Genomic DNA, 17123 nt, shown 5'->3' with positions numbered 1-17123 from the left:
ACAAATATATACATCTAATTAAATAATATAATTTTTAAAATTATTAATACACAATAATTAAACTTAAAAAATGATAAAATATTATTAAAATAAATACGATAGTACCTGTTAAACTATTAATATTTTATTATATACATGCTTTTATTTTTATATTTTATGTGATTAATATTGTTTTTTCTTTAAATACATATATATGATGTAGTATTTTAGAATTCTCCTCAATGATATAGGCCAAACAAGAACTTGAGAGATACACTTTCCTTTCATTTTCCCCACTTGGTTTCACCTTTCATTAATGTGGTGGTTATGTAATCTCAAGTTGGAGAGGTACTTTACTCACTTTAGTGTATATAGTGAAGTCGTTTGATCCATGTAGCTGACCCTACCTAGTGGGACAAGACTTCGTTGTTGTTGTTGTTTTTGTTTGTAATAATAATAATAATAATAAAAGAAATAAAAGTGGACCCTAGCTTGGCCATTTGCACCAACATTTTCATTGCCTTCAGTACCATTTTGTTGACTATAAATGCATAGCCAGCTCATTTTTTTGCATTACCAGCATATTGGTTTCATCACATAAAACTCCATTTGTAAGCTTAATTACTAGTAGTACAACTAATTAAATAAACGAATTAGTACCATGCCCAATATTGCCGGTGCCCTAATTATTTGAAAGCATGTGATGTGCACGTGGTCCACAAAATTCATGACATCATAATTTTGTGTGCAACAATGCTCACAAATGAGGACCCTAGTACATGGGATGCTTCTATAATTCAAAGAATTATTGTAAGAGATGTTTATTCTATAGTATATATGTATCAAATTATCTATAATTTTATATTTTTATAGAGATTATTACTCTTAGTACAAAATTCAACATCACAAACAATTCGATTATGGTCGTTTTGACCCACATAATAAATGAATCAATGTATAGGTTAAAGGATTGTAACACGAATTGTTCTATGAGAATGCAGATCGAAATGTCAAACACGAGTTATTCTCATAGAGTATTAACACCAAGTTCGATTTATCATAAAAAGTGAAAAAAAACATGGAAAATCGAGTTAATACCTTATGAGGTCGAAATATATAACAATCACACGTGATTTTATCTAAAAACATTATATAAAATACGAGGCTTGAAAATTAAAGTAAAATTATAAGATATAGGACGTCAAACTTAAGAGTCATAATTCTTAATGATTAAGACAGAGTTATCATGACTTGAAAAATAAAAGAAAATTAAATTGTGTAAAAAAAAACACTCTATAAATTTATCCTTATAATTTATAAAGAGGAAAAATACAGAAGTAATAGGAATTTTAATTTGAACACTACATTATCATATAAAATTTTGTAAATTTTCGGTCACACTCACACAATAAAAGAAAAAGAGAGTACAAATATATATGAGTGTCCAAAATTACTCTTCTTTTATTATTTTAAGTAAAATTCAACTACAGTAAATTTCATGTGAAGTTGATAATTGAAAATTATTAGATAAAAATTTAGTTAAATTAATCAAATTATTTAACGGCTATTAGCTATCAACTTCACATAAAATTGACTGCACCTGAGTTTTTACTATTATTTTGTTTGTTTCCTTTTAAGTTTCAATTCATTTTTATTACTTTAATTTTCTTCTATGTTTTTTTAAACTTCAATCCACTTATTATTTCATTTATATTTCTTATTTAATTTATTTATTTTTCTTTTTATTATTTTTGTTTTTACATAACCTTATTCTTTTTCTTTGGTCATTTTATTTGCGAGCTCTTTACTTTGTTAATTGTATATTTTTTAGCTTTATCTATTCTCTTGTGTTGTAATTTGTCATAAATATTTTGACATAGGTCGGTCTGATACTAATGTTAAATAATTTTTAGGTCGAATATATTTTTTTGGTTTTTTTTAGGAGTCGTATTTGCTCTCCAAACTAAAATCTTTATACAAGTTTGATCGATACCTCCTGTTCATATCCCAACCCAATATTATGGTCCAGGTCCAAGTAAGTAAAAAAGGTCAAACCCAAACGCTGGCCTTCACCACTTATCCGAACTACTCGAAAGAGGTCGGGCTCGACATAAGCTCCTTCCCAAAGAGGTCTGGCTCGACATGAGCTGGCAGATGACACTTATTCAAATAAGTAACTGCCCCCTAGAATCTCTCATCTACTCTTTCAGAAGCAATATCTCAACAACCCTAAAATGAAGGGACGGTTATCCACCTTCTGAAGTGGAACTACTCCAACGGTAGTTATTGGATGATCACTATAAATACACTGACACACTCAGGTAAAACCAAGTTCCAATACTCTCGAAACCAGCTTATCCCTTGCTAACTTAGGCATCAGAGTGTCTTTGTAGGTACCACCTCCCATTCCTTCAAACACCTAACTAGGACGGCGGCTCCCAGACTTGAACCAGTCGGAGGCCACCTCCCACTGACATTTGGGCTAGTCCGTCAAACCCAATCCACCTATCTCAAGTTACCCACGTAACATTTGCATCGTTTCTGGGGACTTGAGAGATCACCTTATAATGGCGGATGACCAGAATGAGGACGGACATACTGCATCCGAATCTGAGCAAGAACATCAAGATGCGGTTAACAACGACAGAGCTATAATATCTCTGCAAGGAGCGAATAGCCAATACTGAGAAGGTCCCTCAGGTGTGAAAGACCCAAGGGGAATTTCCTTTGGGGTACACAAACCAGAAAAAGAGGAACAACCTCACGCTGTCGATCTCATGGGGCTGCTCCACGGCCACCAAGGATAGTTAGAATAGCTGGAACAAGAACTAGAGCGACAGAGGAAAGCGGAGAGAAACCTAAGGAGAGAAGTTGAGCGACGGAAAGAGCTTGAGGAAAAACTCTTAAGATTAGAATCTAACCTTCGAGGTAGGAGCTCTCGCGCTGACCGAGAAGATACCCCATCGGGGGGTGAAGATCCGTGTAGTGAAGATATCATGGGGACAAAAGTTCCAAGAAATTTCAAAAGCCCTGACATGGATCTGTACGACGGGACCACCAACCCAAAGCATCACCTGAGCAACTTCAAAAGTCGGATGTACTTAGCCGACGCCTCTGATGCTACCTGCTGCAAAGCCTTTCCAACGACTTTGACAAAGGCGGCGATGAAATGGTTCGATAGCTTCCCCCTAAGGTCGGTCACCAGCTTTGATGACCTCTCGCGTAAGTTCCTTATGCGGTTTTTAATTCAAAAGGATAAAGTCAAGCACACACCTAGTCTCCTGGGAGTGAAACAAGAGATCAGAAAATCCCTGAGAGACTACATGAAAAGATTCAATAAGGCGTGCCTAGAAATACAAGACCTGTCTACAGAAGCAGTAATCATGAGCCTAGTGAATGAACTCTAAGAAGGCCCATTCTCTCAATCCATCTCAAAAAGGCATCCGACTTCCTTGAGCGATGTATAAGAAAGAGCAGAAAAGTACATTAATATGAAAAAAATACCAGACTATGGAAACCAAGCTGGCGATCTGGACACCCCAACTCATCAAGGGAAAAAGAGAGGGAGCCCAAGAAGAAAGAAGAAGTCAGGTCTGAGAGGCCCAGAAGATATCATTCTTACACTCCCCTACGAGTTTTCCTAGTCGATATCTACAGGAAAATTTGTCACACTGAAAAGTTACCTCCCCCTCGACCCATCAAGAACAAGAAGGGGAGAAGTCATAGCAAATACTGTGAATATCACAAGTTATATGGGCACTTAACAAATGATTGTTACGACTTGAAAAATGTGATAGAAAAGCTGGCCAAGGAAGGTCGGCTTGATAGATATCTCATGGAAAGGTCGGACCATCATGGAAAGAGGAAACAAGATGAGGAAGATTGGAGAGAACCACCACCGCGGACCCCGGAACGGCATATACATACAATCTCAGGAGGGTTGGTTGGGGGAGGACTCACCAAGTCATCTCGTAAAAGACATCTGAAGGAGGTTTACCAAGTCGGAAGTGACTTACCCGACCTCCCAACCATTTCTTTCACTAAAGAAGACTGATGCGTGAGCATCTTCCCTATCTTTTCCTAGTGAATTTGCATCTAATTTATTGAGTTTAATTAAGAATTAAATATATTTTAGCCACTATGGATGCTATTTTGAGTTTTGTGCAATTTTATTTATTTTAGGTAGCATTCGGCTGGATTTGATGGAGTTTCTGCAGCACAATAATCAAAGGAGATGGCTGCGAGGAACGATGTGCACGTGTGCGTGTGATTTGGAGGTATCCATGGCGACGCGTGTGCATGACTGACGCGTACGCGTGCGCGTGACCGACGCGTCCGCGTGACTCGCAGAAAAGACCATCGACGCGTCCGCGTGACTGACGCGTACGCGTGACATGCGCCACGTGCAGAAAAACACAGAAAAATGCTGGGAGCAATTTCTGGGCTGTTTTGACCCAATTTTCAACTCATAAAACATAGATTAGAAGCTGCAGAATGGACAAATCAAGTGGTCCCCACCCATCAGCTGAAGACTTGTTAATTAATTCGAATTTAAATTCAAATCTTATTTTTAGGAAAATATATTATTTTTAATTTTAGATAATTAGATTCTAAATTTATTAGGATTAGTTATAAATAGGAATTTAGATGCCATCAGATTGGAACTCTGTACATTTTTTACCAGAATCTTAGTTTTCTTCTCTGAACCATGAGCAACTAATCCTCCATTGTTAAGGTTAGGAGCTCTATCTATTTGTATGGATTGATTCGTTTGATCTTTCTAATTTAATCCATGTTTTGATTTATATTTCAATAATTGTTTTTGTTCTTTATTTTATGAATTTGGGTGGAACGGAAGTATGACCCATGTTCTAATTGAGTTCTTGTAAAACTTGGAAAAACTATTTACTTGAACAACAGCTTGAAAACATATTATCCTGAATTTCTAATTGTTTGTATTTAACGGGATACGTGACATATAATCCCCTTATTTTTGGATAATTAGGATTCTTGTGGCATATAAAATGGAAGTTGATCATCACCTTCTAATTGGAATTAATTGACCAAGGAATTGGCAGTTAATGAATTTTAGAGGAGACTAGGAAGGTCTAAGGAATTAGGGTCTAGTCACATATAGTTTGCCATGAATTGAATCTTGCATGATTAAAATAGTTAGTAAGAAAAATCAATCCGGAAAAATAGATAACTCTGAAGCCTTAACTGTTTTCTCCATATTTTATTCCCAACTTATTTATTTGTCTATCCTTTTGATATTCTGAGTTCGAATTTAAACCTTTTGAATATCTCCAAACCCTTTTCTGCTTGCCTAACTAAGCCAATCAATCAATCATTGTTGATTAGTCCATCAATCCTCGTGGGATCGACCCTTACTCACGTAAGGTATTACTTGGTACGACCCGGTGTACTTGCCGGTTAGTTTGTGGGTTGTAAAATACCACATCAAGTTTTTGGCGCCGTTGCCGAGGATTGACTATGATTAACAACTATCAGTTGTTTGATTGCTTAGATTAGGTGTTTTATTTTTAATTTTATTAAAATCTATTTTTAAAAATTTTTTGAAAAAATATATATATATTTATTTTGATTTATTTTATTTAAAAATTTTTTCTCTTAATTTTTGAAATTAAGTTTGGTGTCCCCGTAGTAATTTTTCTAAAAAAAATAATAATTTATTTTTTTTAAAAAAAATCCTAGTATCTTTCTTTGTTTAACTTTTAGAATTTATAGTTTACTTCTTTTCATTTATTTTCGAATTTTTATTTATTTTATTATTCTTTATTTTATTCCTTTTCCAAAAAAAAAAATTTCTGTTCTGTCTTCTTTACTTTTCTGTTTACCACATGGTGCGTTTAATTCTGTTTGGTGTGTTGTGCTAAGGAAAAATAATGGAGAGAGATCACATGGGTTACTACTCACACCCGAGTAGTGATTCATATTATGGTGGATGGAGGAGCAATCCAAATTTTGGTTGGCACGGTCAAAACTAAAGAGACTTCAATGCTCCATGTTCCAACTATCCAGAGCCACCACCTCCATATTCATATCAAGAACCACCATCTCATTATTCATATCAAGAACCATCATCTTTCTATCCATATCAAGAACCATCATCTTTCTACCCATACCAAAAGCCACCATCTCCCTATTCATATCAAGAACCATAATCTCCTTCTTATTCATATGAAGAGCCACAATCTCCTTATTCATCTCAAATACCATCAGATCTTGAGCTTCTCATGAAAGAATTCCTACATGATATAAAGATGAGTGTCAAAAATGTAGAGAATTATGTTCAGACGATGATTAAGAACCAGGAAAAAGAACAAGCAAATTCCTTCCCAAAAGATACAATGCAAGATCCTATGGAAGAAAGTGAGGAAACCAATCAAAGGAGTTTATACTCCAGTGAATTAGAGAACTTTTCACCCTCACATATGGAAGAAGAGGAAGATGCACAGCCTCCCATGCCCTTGGTAAGCAATGAAGAAGAGATTGAATTAGAAGAAAGATACCAAGAGGAAGAGGTTGAAATTGAGGAAGCTTGCAAAGAGGTAGAAGAATTCAAAGAAGAACACAAGGGAGTGGAGCTTGCAAGACCTCTTCCAAAGCCATCACCAACCAATACAACATTCAAGTGGGTAAAATTCCCATCCTTAACCTTTACTTTTCCTCTTGAATATGGGCTACTAGAGACGGATGGTCAACTTAGAGCTATTTGTGGCATTAAGAGTAAGAGAAAGATGGTTAGTCGCAAGAGTTGTCAAGCAAGGTTCAACATGGTTGCATGCTCCAAATTAAAATGCAAGGATTGGTGTAGAGCTCAATTAAATGGGTCTAGAAGGTTGTTTGGATGTCTCTGTGAGAATTCAGATTGCTTGCCACCCGGTGAGAACAATGGTGATCCACAAGAAGATGAATGTAAGAGTAAGGTTTGGGACCCTGGGATTCATTCCCACAATCAATACTCTTGGGGTCCTGTCACTTGTTTCAACTTGCTCGAAGGCGTTATGCGCTTAGTTTGGGATCCCGGTAGCCATTGGAATTACAAACATTGGTGGAGGTTCCTGGATCAGTACAAGCACAAGCCACCATGACAAGGAGCTCAACACATGTCCAACTTAAGGACTTTAACTAAAAGTGCTTGGTGGGAGACAACCCACCATGGTATGATCGTTTCTTTTCATTCTTAGTTATTTTTCGTAGCAGTAGTTTTCTTGCTTATTTGATTTTTATTGAGTTCTTACTAATTTTCTGATCATGCAGCTATTTTAGAACAATAACTGGATAATTAAAAAAAGAGAAGAGGAGCATATGACGCGCAAGCGTCGCTGACGCGTACGCATCATATGCATGTGCGTGAAAAATAAATATGAACAGAGAGTTGCGCAAGAGTGGCGCCAGAATGAAGCCTTTCGCACAAACAAGCTCACGCGTACGCGTCCATGACGCGTGCGCGTCATTCGTGATTTTGGCACTCCACGCGTACGCGTCACTGACACATACGCGTGACCTTGAATTTCGACGTAAATATATGTTAGGCAGAGAGTTGTGCTGGATTGGGGCTGGAAGTGTGCTAGAGGCACAAATTTACTCATGCGTACGCGTCCCTGACGCGTGCGCGTCATTTGCATAAATGGCCCTCCACGCGTGCGCGTGCATGACGCGCACGCGTCGTATGAAATTATTGGTTCCTAAGCCACACGAACAGAGAGTTACGCGTGCGCGCGGCTGGATTCGCGTGAATCGCACAAAACCCATGGCACGCAGACGCGTGCCTGATGCTAACGCGTTCTAAAGAAAATTCGCGACCCACGCGTACGCGTCGCCTTCGCCGTACAACTACAGTTGTTCGCTGCACAGTTTTCACTTTTCTTTCTCTCTCTCCCACTCCTAATTCTCTCTTGTTCTTTTATCTTTATATTTTTTTCTTTCCTCTCACTATTTGTTTTTATTTTCAGTTCTTCTTTGCTTGAGGACAAGCAAACCTTTAAGTTTGGTGTTGACGCTTCGCTTAAGGGTTTTCTATTTATTCCTATGGCACCAAAAGGGAGGCGAATCATCTTCACAGAGGAGCACAACCTGAAGAATAAAGCGACTGCTAGGATAATTAAGGTGGTTAAGTTCCTTTCATTTTTTTATTCCTCCCCTCTTTTCCTATGTTATGTCCCAGTTTTTTGCTATTTTTCTTTGTTTGTTTCATGATCCTTTATTAGTTAGAATCCTAGGACTAGTTTAGTTTTCTCTTAATTGTTTTAATTCTGAAAAGTTGTCTCATGTATTACTCACTGAGCTTGAACTCAAATAAAAAAATACAGAAGTGATGTATTACGTGAGAAATTGAGTTAATTTTAAGAATAATCTTATTTACTTAAAGGTGGTGGTATTCTCTGTGATTTTTGAATATATGATATGAACAGTGCATATTTGAATTTGAATCAAGGGATGTTGATGTATAAGAAACAGGAATTTAGAGAATAATTATGACCTATCTGAAATAAACAAAAATTTAATCCTTGAAGCAAAAGAAACAAAAAAATTAAATAAATAAATAAATAAATACATAAATAATAAAAGCAAGGTCCAAGACTCTGAGCATCAATGACTAAGGAGGTCAGACATGATTAAAAGCTCAAAGAGTTGTTTTCCTAGTCATATGTTTGTGGTATGATTGTGTCAAGTAATCCTTGAGACAGAACACTTAGAGTCGAGACCAAGTGCATTTAACAGAGTATGCTAAAGGCTTTGAGCACCACTGTCTGGGAGTAATTGAAAGAAAAATCAGGACTCAAAGAAAGTCCCCCAGTTAAGTGTTTGTGGTGTTTCTGTGTCAAGTAATCCTTAAGACAAAACATTTAAAGTCACGGCTAGTCTCAAGGTGCAAAGCACCAAAGAAAAATAAATTAAACTAAATTTTGTTGTGTTCAAGGATTAAACTGAAATATAAAGAATAGAGAATTCATAATATTATCCGGATTCTAATTCCGAATGACAATGACATCCTCCTGATTCAAAGGAGAGTGAGATGCCAAACCTATCCAGGATTATATTTATAAACCCCACTATAAAAAGAGACATGAGTTTAATCGAACTCTCATTCTCAGGCAAATTCACATCCTAAGCTTATATTAGTTTTGGTTGCTTGAGAACAAGCAACAGTTTAAGTTTGGTGTTGTGATGCGTGAGCATCTTTTCTATCTTTTCGTAGTGAATTTGCATCTAATTTGTTGAGTTTAATTAAGAATTAAATATATTTTAGCCACTATGGATGCTATTTTGAGTTTTGTGTAATTTTATTTATTTTAGGTAGCATTCGGCTGGATTTTATGGAGTTTCTGCATCATAAGAATCAAAGGAGATGGCTGCGAGGAGCGATGCGCACGCATGCTTGACGTGTGCGCGTGATTTGGAGGTATCAATGGCGATGCGTGCGCATGACTGACGCGTATGCATGAATTGAAGATTTGCTTAGCGACGCGCGCGCGTGACCGACGTGTCCGTGTGACTCGCAGAAAAGATCATCGATACGTCCGCGTGACTGACATGTACGCGTGACATGTGCCACGTGCAGAAAAATGCAGAAAAACGCTGGGGGCGATTTCTAGGCTATTTTGACCCAGTTTCCAGCCCAAAAAATACAGATTAGAAGCTGCAGAATGGATAAATCAAGTGGTCTCCACCCATCAGCAGAAGACTTGTTAATTAATTCGAATTTAAATTTAAATATTATTTTTAGGAAAAGATATTATTTTTAATTTTAGATAATTATATTTTAAATTTATTAGGATTAGTTATAAATAGGAATTTAGATGCCATCAGATTGGAACTCTGTACATTTTTTACCAGAATCCTAGTTTTCTTCTCTGAACCCTGAGCAACTAATCCTCCATTGTTAAGGTTAGGAGCTCTATCTATTTGTATGGATTGATTCGTTTGATCTTTCTAATTTAATCCATGTTTTGATTTATATTTCAATAATTGTTTTCGTTCTTTATTTTATGAATTTGGGTGGAACGGAAGTATGACCCATGTTCTAATTGAGTTCTTGTAAAACTTGGAAAAGCTCTTTACTTGAACAACAGCTTGAAAACATATTATCCTGAATTTCTAATTGTTTGTATTTAACGGGATACGTGACATATAATCCCCTTATTTTTGGATAATTAGGATTCTTGTGGCATATAAACTGGAATTTGATCATCACCTTCTAATTGGAATTAATTGACCAAGGAATTGGCAGTTAATGAATTTTAGAGGAGACTAGGAAGGTCTAAGGAATTAGGGTCTAGTCACATATAGTTTGCCATGAACTAAATCTTGCATGATTAAAATAGTTAGTAAGAAAAATCAATCCGGAAAAATAGATAACTCTGAAGCCTTAACTGTTTTCTCCATATTTTATTCCCAACTTATTTATTTGTCTATCCTTTTGATATTCTGAGTTCGAATTTAAACCTTTTGAATATCTCCAAACCCTTTTCTGCTTGCCTAACTAAGCCAATCAATCAATCATTATTGCTTAGTCCATCAATCCTCGTGGGATCAACCCTTACTCACGTAAGGTATTACTTGGTACGATCCGGTGCACTTGCCGATTAGTTTGTGGGTTGTAAAATATCGCACCAAAGACGGGCAGGGTATTGTTCCCGAATATGACGACCTGGTGGTGATTACTATGATTCTCGCCAACGCCCATCTACACAGAACGCTGGTCGACCAGGGGATCTCGACAGACATCCTGTTCAAACCAGCGTTCGACAAGCTGGGATTGGATGAAAAAGAGTTAAGAGCATACCCTGACATCCTCTACGGATTGGGGGACACACCTATAAAACTATTAGGATTTATACCCCTACATACAACTTTTGGAAAGGGGATGGAATCCAAAACTCTAAGCATAGACTTCATAGTCGTTGATGTGGGCTCGGCCTATAATGTCTTAATAGGTATAATAACCCTAAATCGTCTTGGAGCAGTGGTATCCAGCCCCCATCTTTGCATGAAATTCCCAACACCAGAGGGAATAGCAACCATCATGGGAGACTAGAAGCTGGCGTGAAAATGCTACAACAAAAGCCTAAACCTGAGAGGTAAAGGCAAGGAGGTTAACACCCCCGAGCTAAAGAAGAATTGTGACCACAGTCTGGAGGGAAGACTGAAGAAGTGCAGATCGGGCAAGAGGACGGAAAAAATACCAACATAGGAGCAAATTTAAAAGAAGATATGAAGTAGAAGCTGGTAAGGCTCCTACAAGAAAATTCTGACTTCTTTGCTTGGAAAGCCTCTGACATGCCTGGGATAGATCCTGAGCTCATGGCGCACAAATTGTCAGTATACCCAGGATCTCGACCTGTTTAGCAGAGAAGACGGAAGCTCGGTCTTGAACGGGCTCAAGTGGTTGAAGAGCAAATACAAGCCCTCTTAGAAGCCAGCTTCATCAGAGAGGTCAAATATGCGGCCTGGCTGGCAAACATAGTGCTAGTCAAGAAGCAGAACGGCAAGTGGAGGATCTGTGTTGACTACACCGACTTGAATAAGGCGTGTCCAAAGGACCCATATTCTCTTCCAAATATTGATTCCTTGGTAGACTCCAACTCGGGATATCAATACTTGTCGTTCATTGATGCGTACACCGGATATAATCAAATCCCGATGCATAGGCTGGATCAGGAAAAAACATCTTTCATCACGCCTATAGCGAATTACTGCTATGTGGTCATGCCCTTTGGGTTAAAAAATGCAGGAGCCACATACCAAAGGCTGATGAACAAGGTGTTTGCACCTCACCTTGGGAGTTTAATAGAAGTATATGTGGACGACATGTTAATAAAAACCAAGGATGAGGCGGACCTCCTGACCGACCTCTCAGAGGTCTTCAGCACTATGAGGGCACACGAGATGAAACTGAACCCCACATAGTGCACCTTTACAGTGTAGGCTAAAAAATTTTTAGGGTTCATGCTAACACAAAGAGGGATTGAAGCTAACCCCGATAAGTGCAGAGCAGTCCTGAAAATGAAAAGCCCAACCTGCTTAAGGGAGGTCCAGCAACTGAACGGCCGACTTGCAGCTCTCTCCAAATTTCTAGCAGGATCAGCACTAGGATCCCTACCACTTTTTTCTCTACTAAGAAAAGGATGCTAGTTCAAATGGACTCCTGAACGCGAAGAAGCTTTTTAGGAGTTCAAATGGTTTTTAAGCCAACCTCCGGTTCTGACCCAACCTAAAATCAAAGAAGAACTTGTCTTGTATTTATCTGTAGCCAAAAAGGCTGTAGCGTCAGCACTAATACGAGAGGACGAGGTCAGACAACATCTTGTGTACTTCACCAGCAAAGTTCTACAAGGCCCCAAGTTAAGGTACTAAAAACTCGAGAAGTTCGCATACGCCTTAATAGTGGCATCTCGAAGGCTAAGACATTATTTTCAAGCTCATACAGTAAAAGTTCAAACGAAACATCCCATGAATTAAATTCTTCAAAAAACAGACATTGCGGGCAGAATGGTGGGCTATAGAGCTATCCGAGTTCGACCTAAGGTACGAAACTCGGACAACAATTGAAGCCCAATGCCTAACCAACTTCATGGCAGAATACGCAGGAGATTAAGAGGAGGCCTCCACAACTTGGGAATTGTATGTGGATGGTTCTTCTAACAAAATCGGAAGCGGTGCAGGCATAATACTAATCAACCAAGAGAAAACCCAAATAGAAGTCTCCCTGAAGTTTGAATTTCCGACCTCCAATAACCAGGCAGAATATGAAGCCTTGATTGCCGGGTTGAAGTTAGCAGAAGAAGTCGGTGCAACCAAAGTAGTGATCTTCAGTGACTCTCAAGTGGTAACTTCCTAAATTAATGGAGAGTACCAGGCTAATGATCCAAATATGAAAAGGTACTTGCACAAAACTTTGGAGTACCTTAGGCAATTCTCAGAGACCGAGGTCAGACACATAACTCGAGATCTTAACAGCAGAGCAGACGCCCTCTCCATGTTAGCAAGTACCAAGCCAGGAGGGAGTAATAGAAGCCTGATCCAGGAAACTCTCTAAGAATCCTCTGTCACAAAAACAAAGGCTAAACAAGATGTCCTGGAGGTATCCGACTTGGACCTCAGGTGGATGACCCCTTTAATCGAATACATAAAATTCGAATCCTACCCAAGGAGGAAAAAGAGGCTAAGAAAATCCGGAGAGAAGCACAAAACTATACATTGGTAAAAGATATCATCTATAGAAGAGGAATATCCACACATTATTAAAGTGCGTCCCGACATCAAAGATAATAGAAGTTTTGGAAGAGGTGCACAATGGTATCTGTGGGAACCATCTTAGAGCAAGGTCCTTGGCCAGGAAAGTCATCCGAGCCGGGTTCTATTGACCGACCTTGCAAAAGGATGCCACCGAGTTTGTGAAGAAGTGTTAGCCATGCCAAATGCATGCTAACTTTCATGTCGCTCCCCCTGAGGAACTCATAAGCATAACTTTTCCATGGCCTTTTGCGGAATGGGGATTAGATCTACTCGGACCTTTTCCTCAAGTGCCAAGACAAATAAAATACTTCATAGTGGGAGTAGACTACTTCACAAAATGGATTGAAGCAGAACCTCTGACCTCCATTACAGCCCAAAAAAGTTGGAAGTTCCTCTACAAAAACATCATTACCCGGTACGGAATCCCCTATTCTATCACCACGGATAATGGAACCCAATTCACCGACTCTACATTCATAAACTTGGTAGCCAGCATGAAGATCAAACACCACTTCACCTCAGTTGAGCACCCACAAGCAAATGGGTAAGCTGAGGCAGCCAATAAAGTCATATTGGCTGGATTGAAGAAAAGGCTTCAAGATGCAAATGGAGCTTGGGTCGAGGAGCTCCCTCAAGTGTTGTGGGCCTATCGAACCACACCTCAATTAGCAACTGGAGAAACACCCTTCCAACTTGCTTATAGCATAGAAGCCATGATACCTGGTGAAGTCAGCAAGCAAAGTCCAAGGGTGTGGTTCTATGATGAGGTCGGCAATATTCAGGCACAGAAAGAAGAAATTGAACTACTCCCTGAAGTCTGAGAACAAGCCTAGATAAGGGAAGCAGCACTGAAACAAAGGATGACGAACAGATACAACAAGAAAGTCATTTGTAGAAGCTTTGCCTCAGATGACTTGGTCCTGATTAGGAATGACATAGGCGTAAACAAGTTAGGCGAAGGAAAGCTCGCCGCCAATTGGAAAGCGCCATATAAGATAAGTGAAGTCCTTGGAAAGGGATATTACAAGGTGTCCGAATTGAGCGGTGCTGATCTCCCTAGATCATGGCATGCCTCCAACATGAGGAGGTATTATAGTTAGAAGCGAACTCCGCTCCCTGATGTACTCTTTTTCCCGACTTCATGATTTTTTTCCAAAAAAAGATTTTCCTGAAGGAGGTTTTAATGAGACATCAAAGCAGGGACTAAGGGTTAAAAGTCTTAAAACCCTTAGTAGCTAAAAAACAAACTCTTGTAGAAGTTACCTCAATCAATTGATAAGAATTTATTTTATCTCTTTGCAAATCTGTTATTACCCTTATTATCCTATGAAATGCACCGATTTAAGCTCGAAAAAACGTAAAAATCCTTTGACCAACCTGAATGGTCAGCGAGGTACAAATCAGTGTAAAGAGGTTATAAAAGACGATCATGATAACTCGAGGGCAATATCCCTAACGACTCACAAGTCGAAGAACCCAAGGAAAACAAAATGCATCGCAAAAATAACCTAAGTTATGAAAATAATTCAATAAAAAAAATTGGATATGTAAGTTTGAAATAATGGAACCCAAAAGAGATACAAAAACCCCTCAGGAATAAAAGCGAAGGCTCTCTCAAGTCTTTAAAAGAGTTTTTGGCAGTAATTGCCTAAACTTAGACAAAACAGCCCACATAACGAAAAAGTTTTTCCACATGAAAAAGCAAAGGGTTTCGTAAAAACCTTAAAAAGATAAAGCATCAAAACATCCGCAAAGCCTGCATAATCAAAATACTTTGTTAAAAGGCCCTTATTCAAAAAAGACCAACAAAACAAATACTTTTTTGTTAACGACTCTATTAAGGGTAAAAAATGTCATGAACCACCACCCACCAACACATAAAAAATAAATTGTTCATAAAGGGCCCACAAGCCAGGCCCTAGTAGCTGGAAATAATTGTGAACCAAGAAAAGGATTAGAGTCATCAAGGAAAATGGAAGTCGGATCTGCTGCAGGAGTCAGAAGGGTCTCTTTGGGGGCAGAAGTTGGAACCTCAGAAGAAATCGGCAAGAATCCCTCCTGTTGCTCCACTTCACGGGGAGGAGACTCAACAATACGCTGCCCACAAGTCTTCAGCTCAAAATCTGTTTCAGGACGAGGAGGAGAGACAACGGCCCCATCAATAACAATTTTTTCGAGATGGGGAGGGGAAAGGTCCAAGCCGAGAGCGATAACTCTGACTTGTTCCTTGAACACCCTAAAAGCCTCCTCCGAACTCTCCACTATAGAATCCTCAAAGTCCTGATAGGCCTCTCGATTTAGCTCCGGTTGCTTCTATATGTCAATATTCTCAGAAAAAAACCTGACATAATTTTGCTCCGCCTTCTCCTTCATCCTCTCAACCAATGCACATTGGGCCATTAGCTTTTTCTTCCTATCCTGGAACTGAGCAACCTCCTCCTGCAACCAGGAATTCTTCTCTTGCAGCCTCTTCTCCTCTTCCTGATATAGGACAATCCTCCCCTGAAGGTCCTCTATAGTTTTTTTGAAAAGAGCTCAAAGGAGTTTTTCCAGTATATTAAGAAGGGTAGTGCAGACTCCAGCCGTCCAAATTTTCCCGCCCCCCAACAAGAATTTGAAGATGGTTACGCAAGGAAGCATCATCCATGGAAATTTGACTAAAAGGAAGGATGTGCTTCCTTGCAAACTTTGGACCATCGAAGTTGGCCTCCCCAGCAGTGGAAGAACCAGTCTCTGAGGTCTTCTGCTTCTTTTTTTCAGGCTAAGTGATGAGCGGATAATTTATACACTTTTTGGCATTGTTTTTAGCATGTTTTTAGTATGATCTAGTTAGTTTTTAGTATATTTTTATTAGTTTTTAGCTAAAATTCACTTTTCTGGACTTTACTATGAGTTTGTTCTGGGCTTTACTATGAGTTTGTGTGTTTTTCTGTAATTTCAGGTATTTTCTGGCTGAAATTGAGGGTCCTGAGCAAAAATCTGATTCCGAGACCAAAAAGGACTGCAGATGCTGTTGGATTCTGACCTCCCTGCACCCGAAGTGGATTTTCTGGAGTTACAGAAGCCCAATTGGCGCGCTCTCAACGGCGTTGGAAAGTAGACATCCTGGGCTTTTCAGCAATATATGATAGTCCATACTTTGCCCGAGATTTGATGGCCCAAACCGGCGTGGCAAAACAGCCTCAGAAATTCCAGCGTTTAACGCTGGAACTGGCATAAAACTTGGAGTTAAATGCCCAAACTGGCATGAAAGCTGGCGTTTAACTCCAGAAAAGGTCTCTACACGAAAATGCTTCATTGCTCAACCCAAGCACACACTAAGTGGGCCCGGAAGTGGATTTTTAAGTCATTTACTCATTTCTGTAGACCCTAGGCTACTAGTTTACTATTAATAGGATCTTTTGACATTGTATCTGTATCTCATGACACTTTACACGTTTTCCTTGTGTACTTTCCACGGCATGAGTCTCTAAACCCCATGGTTGGGGGTGAGGAGCTCTGCTGTGTCTTGATGGATTAATGCAATTACTACTGTTTCTCATTTAATCATGCTTGCTTCCATTCCAAGATAATACTTGTTCTTAACCCGGATGAATGTGATGATCCGTGACAATCATCATCATTCTCAACTATGAACGTGTGCCTGACAACCACCTCCGTTCTACCTTAGATTAAGTAGTTATCTCTTGGATTCTTTAATCGGGATCTTCGTGGTATAAGCTAGAACTGATGGCGGCATTCAAGAGAATCCGGAAGGTCTAAACCTTGTCTGTGGTATTCTGGGTAGGATTCAATGATTGAATGACTGTGACGTGCTTCAAACTCCTAGCAGGCGGGGCGTTAGTGACATACGCAAAAGAATCACTGGATTCTATTCC

At 38.9% G+C, this 17123-nt stretch overlaps 1 protein-coding gene across 1 annotated transcript in view; it reads right to left on the bottom strand.

The window, feature by feature from the left end:
- The window catches only part of LOC127741221 (serine/threonine-protein phosphatase 7 long form homolog), a 32125-nt gene that overhangs the window by 4162 nt on the left and 10840 nt on the right, over window positions 1-17123 (bottom strand). The window contains exon 2 of the mRNA XM_052253281.1: window positions 15277-15558. Coding sequence (XP_052109241.1) covers window positions 15277-15558 — 282 coding nt within the window. The remainder of the gene's footprint in view (window positions 1-15276; window positions 15559-17123) is intronic.

This window comes from Arachis duranensis, chromosome 8, assembly GCF_000817695.3.
Source record: "Arachis duranensis cultivar V14167 chromosome 8, aradu.V14167.gnm2.J7QH, whole genome shotgun sequence".
Lineage (NCBI taxonomy): Eukaryota > Viridiplantae > Streptophyta > Magnoliopsida > Fabales > Fabaceae > Arachis > Arachis duranensis.
The sequence above is the reverse complement of the archived record's forward strand: the minus strand, read 5'-3'. Positions and strand labels throughout refer to the sequence as shown.